At 45.0% G+C, this 9,629-nt stretch overlaps 1 protein-coding gene across 1 annotated transcript in view; it reads right to left on the reverse strand.

Moving 5' to 3' along the window:
- Positions 1-9,623, reverse strand: part of SLC44A5 (solute carrier family 44 member 5) — a 57,019-nt gene extending 47,396 nt beyond the window's left edge. The window contains exon 1 of the mRNA XM_042819567.1: positions 9,554-9,623. Coding sequence (XP_042675501.1) covers positions 9,554-9,590 — 37 coding nt within the window. The 5' untranslated portion in view covers positions 9,591-9,623. The remainder of the gene's footprint in view (positions 1-9,553) is intronic.
- Between the last annotated feature and the right edge of the window lie 6 nt (positions 9,624-9,629).

Raw genomic sequence — 9,629 nt, forward strand, 5'->3', positions numbered from 1 at the left:
ATGGCCTCACTACGTACACTTTAAAAAAATATATTCCTTCCCTGCATGGGAAACCCTTCATTAATAGCGGATAAAAAGTAAATCCAGCACTTTTTAGTAGCTCAGCTTGTTTTTGATTTGTTCTTGTTTTATTAGTAGGGGCTTCTGGTGGTTTTAGTAGGGCTTTTTTGTTTGTCAGCTTGCTTTTGTTCATTTTGTTTTTAAGCTTTCTCAAGAAAACTTTTCTCATATGCATTAAACTTCACGACTTCTGCTTCAAGACTGCGCTCAGCTGCAAGTTCTCCTTCAGCCCGCAGCTCTTACACTGTGGCCTGCCTTGAGTTGTGGCAAAATCTGGGCTGGTCTTACAGTACAGAAATACAACGTATGCAAATGCTCCACTACTTGCTTTCCAAAGGAAACTGTGCTCATGCCTACACTAATTCTGTTACTGATGTTTTGTCTCATTTTAGTTTTCAATTTCCCAGAACCTAGACAGATGTCAGAAAAGTGTGAACGAGGAAATGTACATGTATTATCTACATATTTTCCTAAAAAATTTAACATGTATAAACATTTTATTGCCACACAAATCTCCCTCAAACATTTCAGTTACTTAAAGGGATAAATAATGTGATGGTTCAAGAGCACTGGTCACAAGGACATCGTGCTCATTGCCATTTTTACTGCTTGTAGCAGTTGTCTGGATGCTAGCACAGATATTGTATTGTACTGGAAGCAACAGAAAGGGGTATTCATGGATATAGCTCAGTGCCTTTTTTCAGCTACGAAGCCATCGCGCTGGAGCTATTTATCATTCTCCTGGGGGGGAGAAGAGGAGGAACTGTGTTTTTCTATGCAGTTAATCAGCTGCTTTTTAGCAACCGTATCACGTCCGAGGAATTTTCGCATAGAAAAATACAAGTGATGAAGAAACAATTAGCTTTACTGTAGCATCCAGTACAAGTAACATTAGAGAACAAGAATCAGAGCTACTATTCAGCATATCCACTTATTTCAAAGGACAACGATTATGAAAAACACTAATTCTATCACATTTCACGGTACATCAGCTTGTACAAGTGTAGATGCTCTGCATGCAGTTGACCCAGCAGGAATCTGCTAACCTGAAAAAGATAGTTGCTTTCTTCCAGATATTGGTCACTGTGCAAATAAACAAGTAAGGAGAATTCTGGCCAGCTCATGCGTTAGGGCTCTTCTTTCTACTGACATGTTCATCAGCCAGAACAAGTTCCCATCTTTTCCACGACAGAAGCACATACCAGTCGTGTACTTTAACATTATTGTCTAGCTTCTGATTTAAGAAACAGGTACAAGCATGTACCTCTTTCTGCTGGAGAGGTAACCCACCAAAATGCTTTTGAAAGCTCCAGTCATTGGTTCTTTTTAGGGGACAACTCCTTTACACCACGATTCCTGAGATACTTTGGGGGCTTGTTGCCAAAGATGACCTTAACACGCAAGACAGAACTCCACCTAACTCAAACGGCTGCCAGGCATTTATTTCCTGTAATACTAACAAAAGTAAAACACTGACCTATAATAAATCTGCTTCTTCTCAGTAAGTACTTATGAGGCTCATCAGTGCTTTCCCAGCCTCGTGGAGTTTATATCATTTGCATGACACTGCCTTGAATGGGATCTCGTTTGCACCTTCAGGTCACCATATTCCACCTAGTACTGAGGACAACTATTTCCCCTCCTGGCTTGACTACTAACTTTCTCCACCCAAGAGAAAATAAGGAATGAATTTTTAAGCAGCTTCCCCTCAGGGCTGAATGCAGCCTCCAGTGACTTTATCAGGAGCTGCTACAAACTCTCCTTAGGGTAACATCCCACAGAAACACTTTCTTTTATTACGAGTTCTGGCTCTCTCTTGGACCACCACTCAAGTAAGCGACCACAGAAAACAGAGCTGATACGAACTTTGAAGGGCTGTCCTTTGTCTTCTTTTTTTTTGGGTACTGCTGCTTCTTCAACCTCTGACTGAAACATCTTCAAAGTCCCAAACGAACCATTACAATTTAGCAGGAAAAGGCCAAATGCAAAAACCTTACTGTCCAAGCTTGATTATATCTTATACAAAGCACAGCCACTATATTCTGCTCAGCTTTCACTGTAAAAGAAACAGAAAACGTGAGCATCCTTAGAGTACTGAACAAAGCAGTCTCATACGCCACCATACGCTGCTTCTCTAACCTTGCAGATAAGATCTTACGTTCTTTGACAATTCTCAGTCAATTTCCATTATCCCACCAGATGTCTCTGCACTGCTGCATTAAGCTAATACAATAGCTAATACAAACACACTACTGCCTTCTTGTCACAATATGCAGATGCTGCAGAAAAAGCCATTCCATTACTTACACAGGCAGATTTTGTAAACATGACTGCCTCTGACACAGGTACTACAGCAAAAAACAGTAAATACAGCTAACAATCATGAATGCTACATGCTTTTGCACATCAGGAGTAGGTGGGGAAGAAGTGTGTTCACATTCAAGTAACAATTAATTACCAAACAAGTAACCGGTGACATCTACCTGTGCCAGCCCGGCGCTCACCCTGCTGAGTCTTCCACTGACACAGAAGACACCCAGTCGTCCGGCGTGAACAGAAGCGACTGCTTCACTGCTGGACAGAGGTGTAACAGAAAATCTCAGACCAGCAGAAAAAAAAATGTTTTTGTGTTTCGGAAGGTAGAATAAGCCTTTATCAAACTGAGTGCTCTCAGATACGCTCACGGAACACAGTTCTATAAATTATCACCAGTTATCACTAAGCGCTGACTTCTGGGCCCCAGATGTCTACGTGTAACAGACATTGAATCTGTTTGGTTTTCGGTGTTGTCAGTCGGTTCTATTACTTCGGTGACACTGTTTATTGCTTTGTTTCCAATTGCTCTTACACTAAGGTACACTTTGAGTAATTCGAGAGCTTTCCCATCTCAGAAAGAAAAAGGCCAGCCTGTCAGTGCAGCTCCTGGCCACGTCCTGAGAATGGACTCATCTTCCTTTTTCAAACATGGTGATAAGTATTGTCTCTAAGTGTCCTTGAAATTTATGTCTTGAAAAGATTCCCAGAGAAGCAGGCATACAGTGGCCCTCTTATACAAGTAGGCAGAAGTTTCCTTCTAGAATGGAAGCTCACGGCAGAAGACTTCTTACTTTCAGACTGCCAAATTTTTACCATTTTACTTTTACAACAAGCACTTTTCCCTAAGTCTTCTACTCTTGGAGGTCTGCTCTTATTATGCTGAAGATAGATTATAAATTACGTTTTGCTATTTCAGTTACACTGGAAGTACTTTCTGCTGCAGTAACACTAGTACTACGATCAACCCACCAGTGAATCAATGGGATTCATGGCCCTGCCACATTACTCTATTCTACAAAAAGGAAGCAGTGGAAACAGTATCTCAAAAGCCTGGCCTAATTAAAAGAGTTAGTTCATAGTAATGTAAGATATGAATTGTAATGCAATACCATTGTATAATCAATGGATATTAAGATGTATAATTGTAAAATCAATGGATATTAAGATGTATAATCAACAGATATTAAGATGTGATAATCACAAAAAGAACAAGAGAGTTAGGCAAAGTAGACTACGATAATAGGAGAGAATAAATGGAAGGCTTACCCTTATGCTGGGCTCACCTACAAAAAACATCAGAAGAGGGGACCTCCAGCAGAGATCCTTCCCCACTGGCAGCCAGCTCTTAAACAGCTCTAGGAGGGCTGGAGCCTGGCTGCACCCCTTCCAGCAGCACAGCTGCATTGCCCTCCCCTGTGCTCCTCTGGCCGACTCCTGGCTCGCCTCAGGTGCTCAACCAGGGGTTCAGGCCGTGACTCAGCAGCTCCATGCAGCCACACACAGTGCTTCAGACTGACCACTTGCATGCACTCCTATTCTGCAGAGTATTATACTGGTTGGAATAACATCTTACTTCAAAAAAGTGTATCCACATAGGAGGTTTGTGATAAAGGTTACTATTCATTATTCCACAAATGCCTTTATTTCTTTTTCTCTTCTACTCTTCCATGTAGACGCACTATGTTTCTGATTCAACTGAATGACCAGAAGGCTCTATTTGCATAGTGAATCTCAGATTACAGCACTGGCATTGCTACTAACAGGTCTTTGTGCTGTTAGCAAAGGCCCAAGACAGAAGCACACCTGGTCTGTTTTGTCAGAAGTTTTATCAGAGTCCAAAAAATCCAGTATCTTCTGCTGTAACAGTATTTCATTCTTTAGAGACTTACGAAGAACGGTTCATTTATTTTGGACAAGGAAGATCACGCTTTGAAAATAAAGCACTGATTATACTGTAGGCATTCAGAGAGCAAGAATAATATTTCGAACAGATTTGATCAGCAATTAACTTTAAAAACTCCTGTAAGTGGTATAGGCTGGTTAAGCAATAGGTGTCAATAGCTTGAGGACCAGTATATTAGTTTAGCAAAAGGAATTCATGTGTGCCAGTTCTAACACTCTCCAGTTTAGCTTTGCTTGGTATGTCAACAGTCTTGTTTTTCTGAACCATCCCTGGCTCACTGAAGCACTGTAGTCACAACAGACTACTTATATCTTTGCATCCACCAGGTGCAAGGACTTTTTATGGAGTTTCACATAAATTGTTGTGAGTTACAGTGGTTGAAGCTCTGGAGAGTGTTCAGAGAAGGGCAACAAAGCTAGAGAGGAGTCTGCAGCAGAAATCTCTCGGGGAGAGATTAAGGGAACTGGAATTGTTTAGTCTGGAGAAAAAGGAAACGTTATGTCACGTTTTCAAAAAAGGGAGGAAGGAGGACCCAGGGAATTACAGGCCAGTGAGACCCACATCTGTGCCTGGAAGGTCATGGAACAGATTCTCCCAGAAGAACAGATTCTCCCAGAAGACAAGGCACATGAGATATGAGCAGGTGATCCAAGACAGCCAGCATGGCTTTACCAAGGGAGGTTGTGCCTGACCAAGCCTTCTATGATGGAATGACAACACTGGTGGACAAAGGGAAGGCCATCAGTGTCATCTACCTGCATTTGTGGAGGCCTTTGACATGGTCACTCGTCACATCCTTATCTCTAAATTGGAGAGATACAGATTTGAGGGGCGGACTATTCGGTGGATAAGGAATTGGTTGGGAGGCTGCACAAAGGGGGTTGTGGCGAATGGCACTGCGTCCAGTGAAGGATGGTGATGAGTGATTTCCCGCAGGGATCTGCCTTGGGACGGTGCCTTCAACATCTTCATCAATTACGAGCCCGACTGCACTCTCAGCAAGTTTGCCGATGGCAGCGAGCTGAGTGGTGCAGCTGACGTGTTAGAAGGAGGCAATGCCATCCAGAGGGACCTCAACAAACTCAAAAGGTGGGTCGATGTGAAGCTAACGAGGATCAACATAGCAAAGTGCAAGGTTTTGCACTTGAGTTGAAATAATCCCAGATACAGACTGGGGAAAGAACTCCGTGAGAAAAGCTCTGTGGAGAAGGACCTGGGGGTCCCGGTAGATGAAAAACTGACCAGGAGCCAGCAGTGTGGAAGGCCGATGGTATCCTGAGCTCCATCAGAACAGGAGCAGCCAGCAGAGACAGGGGGGAATTGTCCCTCTACTCTGCCCTTGTGAGGCCCCAGCTGGTGTACTGAGCCCAGGTCTGGGGCCCCCAGTATAGGAAAGATGTGGAGCTGTTGAAGAGGATCCAGAGGAGGGCCACAACGATGCTCACAGCGCTGGAATACCTCCCCTATAAGGACAGGCTGAGGGAGCTGTTCAGCCTGGAGAAGAGAAGGCTGTGAGGAGACCTCATTGCAGCCCCGAAGTATTTAAAAAGAGATCATAGAAAGGAGGGGAATCAACATCTAAAAAGGTAGACAGTGATAGGACAAGGGGGAACGGGTTCAATTTCAAGAAGGGAAGCTTTAGATTGGATGTCGGGGGGAGGTTCTTTACAGAACGTGTAGTGAGGTGCTGGAACAGTCTGCCCAGAGGCTGTGGATGCTCTGTTCTTGGAAGTGTTCAAGGCCAGGTTGGATGGGGCCCTGGGCAACCTGGGCTGGTACCAGATCTGGAGATCGGTGGCCCTTCTTGTGGCAAGGGGATGGGAACTTGATGATCCTTGGGATCCCTTCCAGCCCAAGCCATTCTATGATTCCATTCTACGATTCTGTGATAGTGTACCAAGATAGAAAGGTGTTCATTGTGGCATAATAAGCAAAAGAAATTTCCTAAACTGGGGGAAAATAGCTAAAAAGTCAGCCAAGGACACTGGGAAGAAGCTGATGATGGGAAAAAATGAAGATGAAGTAAAGGGAGAGATGACTCCCAAAGCTATCTTTTATGCTTGCCCAGAGGGACATAAGCATATATTAATGAGTTCTTGGAAAAGAATGAATTCATATGCAAATGTATTGTCTTTATTGTTTAAAGGTAACACCTGAAATCCAAGAGGGCGTGTTTGATTTGCCATGCCTGGTACATGCAGTGAGAGTAAAGAAATGCCAGTTTTCCAGCACCGCATTGGAGCTAGAGGGTTTTCTTCTCAGATTTTTCCCGTGACGTAACTATCTCAGGAAATGAAGCACAACGACCACATCACCTTAGTTACAGCTAGTTAATGTGTGTATGTAGTTTCTCACCCATTTTTCTTTTAACAGAAAGGAGGCAACACTTTAAAAAAAAGATGACCCCTCCATATTCATGCATATCTCCAATTGTGCGTATCTTCTGCAGTGAAGTCTAAATGCCAAAATTCATTTCAATGGCGATAAGAAATAAAACTTAAATATTTGCAAGATCAATATGCTATCATAGGACCAAAAAAAGAGATAAAGTTGCATGCTGAGAAAGTTCTAACTGAAGGAGACCTCTCTGTTATGAAAAACAAGAAACATGCTGCAACGCACTCCTCCTAAAACTGTATCTTTTTCTCCCCATTCTTCTAAATTTTTTTCTCACTGTGAATTGTTTTATCTACAACTACTGTATTAGCAAATGTGCTGAAGTTCTGCGCCATCAGCTCAAACGCACATGCTTCAAGAAGTGATTTACCTCACCCAAAACATGCACTGCAAGGTCTAGATAAAGGAGACCGTGTTTTCATCAGAGAAAGAAAGGTTTGATTCATCTGAAATCAAGTTTCACCACTTCTAACACTTCTGAGTATATTCAAGTCGTAGAGCCACAGAGTCATATAATCATAGAATGGTTTGAGTTGAAAGAGACCTTAAAGATCATTTAGATCAACCCCCTGCCATGAGCAGCGATGCCCCCCACTAGGTCAGGCTGAAATCCGAATCAAGTGTTCAATATCAAGCTTCAGCTTTAATACAAATGTCATCCATTCATATGAAATTTGAATGTCAGACAGCAAAATTAGTTACATATGATGATATACAACAATTTATCAGCAGTGGCTACAGAGACTTTATCTGTAGCGGTGTCACAGCCCAAATCTTCCACTACATGACACTGTGGCTAAATACAGGTCATTCTCCTTAGACTGAAGATGTCCTTCAACCTGCAAGGTTTGTATGTGTAGCTGGATGAAATCAAGAAACTAAAAATGCAGGCCAAACCACAAGATGTAACATGTACTGATAAAAACCTTCTCAGTTCACCAACAGGCTTTCCAATGGAAACAGAAGAACCTTCCTCAATTGGGAATTTAACGTAGTATTTTTAGTTAAAGAAACCTGACATGACCACTGATTTCAACAATCTCACAACAACAATTAATACTGCAGTTAAAAGAAAGCAAATACCACCTAGATTACAAAATAAATAACCCATAATCTCACAAATCTGCTCAAGTGAGAAAAGAAAGTAATGAATAATTTCTGTTCTTTGCTTCAATGGCAATCTTCCTGCCGTGGAAGAACTTTCTTTTTTCTTAATCGGAGTCCTTTCCTGGAGAGAGCCCTTCATAAAGTCAGCATCATTGTTCATGAGAAATCTGTTGTATTTAACTCACGTTACGGTTCAATATTGCTGCAACTCCTGGAACCAGCTTACAGCTGTTGTGAGGAAGGCTAAACTTAAGTAACAACTGCAAAGTTTGTTTTCAAAGTTGAACTCACACGTGTATCTAGAGAAATAACAGCAGTAGGCTTCAGAATGCTTATCAAAAGCCTTTACCAAGCCATACACAGACTAACAGGACAACGTGCTGTCTTGTATTACGAGATTCCAGTGAGCTCATCTAATAGCATACTTGCTACTTCAAAGAGAAGTCTGAGGTACTGAAGCTATTCACAAAGACTAACACCAGCTGTTAACTGTGGGCTAGACTGTCTCTTCAGAAGAGACAGATTGACACTGATTAATAAAACAAACAAACATTAAGGGAATGTTTGAAAGTAAGGGAAGGATTCACATTTTCCTTACATACACTCCATGTTTTCACAAACGAAGGTAAAGTAGCTTTTTCACCAGGTCCTAAGCATGAGAAAGCCAAACCAAGAGTTTTCCTTTTGGCCAGATCACAGTTCAGACCACAGAGGTGAACCGTGAAATTGGGTCTCCTGAATTGTAAACGTGTCAGCAACACCTATGATGTCAAGGCAAAGGCTGTTTCACCAAGCCATTGCTGCCCATTTGTACATCTTAAGCAGTTAGCAGCAGCTTGTTGGACTCATGGAGAAGGAACCTTGTTTCTGAGGGGTTTGCTCATTCTGCAGATTTTTTATTTTATTTTAGGCCACGGAAATCTCACATATATTTGGAAAACTAAAATCTGTTTTGTAGCAACGCCTTCAGATAGACTAAGAAGCTTCGCAAAGCCTTTCTCCTTCATCATAAATGCAGAAGTTTCCAAGGAACGACCGAAGCAGAGCTCAAGTACGGGGATGAAGCGCTGCCCCCGGTGACCTTCTACCCTCCGGCTGGCAGGATTCAGGCAGAGCAGCGCTCGTTTTGTCCGCGTACCCCTCCTGGCCGCGGAGCTCCCGGTCCGTACGCCCCAAACAACAGAGCCCAGAACCCAGCGCTGCCACCGGCACGGCGGGCTCCCGCAGCCCCCCGCGGCGCCGCAGCCCCCAGTCCCGCAAAACCGCTCCCGCGCGCCCGGGAGACGCCGAGGCCCGCCCGGCCCAGCCGAGCCTCGCGCTCACACCGCCCGCGAGGCCCGGCGGCCCGAGCCCTGCAACGGAGCCGGAGCGGCGCGGCGCGGCCCTGCCCAGCGGTGCACCTGCCGCCACCGGAGCGCGCGGACCGCATCCCGCCGCCCGCCTTCCCGCCGGGCGCAGACAAAGCGCGTGCGGAACGCCCGCTCCAGGAAAGCGGGCGGAGGTTCTCGCCCGCTCGCTCCCGTCTTCGCGGCCGCCGGTTCCCCTTCCCCGCTCCGTCCCGCCTTCCTCCGGCCGGGCAGCGCCCCGGGGCTCCCGCCGGCCCCGGGATCGGGGCGCCCGCTCCGCTCATGGCATTCGCTCGGGGAAGCGAACTCCCGCCGCCGCCTCGCGCCGCCGGACCCGCGCCGTAACCAGGCCGGGGGGGGCTCAGGCCGCGTCCGTGCGCTAACGCCACAGCCCGCTCCGCCTCGCTCCCGGCCCGGTGCCTACCGTAGGGAGACGCGGAGGTTTCTCCTTTCCTCGCCATCGTTCCCCGGCGCCCTCCGTGCTCCGGCAGCCCGCCGCT

Source organism: Centrocercus urophasianus, unplaced genomic scaffold (assembly GCF_019232065.1).
Source record: "Centrocercus urophasianus isolate 14NV4802_14NV808 unplaced genomic scaffold, USGS_Curo_1.0 seq_18, whole genome shotgun sequence".
Taxonomy (NCBI): Eukaryota; Metazoa; Chordata; class Aves; order Galliformes; family Phasianidae; genus Centrocercus; species Centrocercus urophasianus.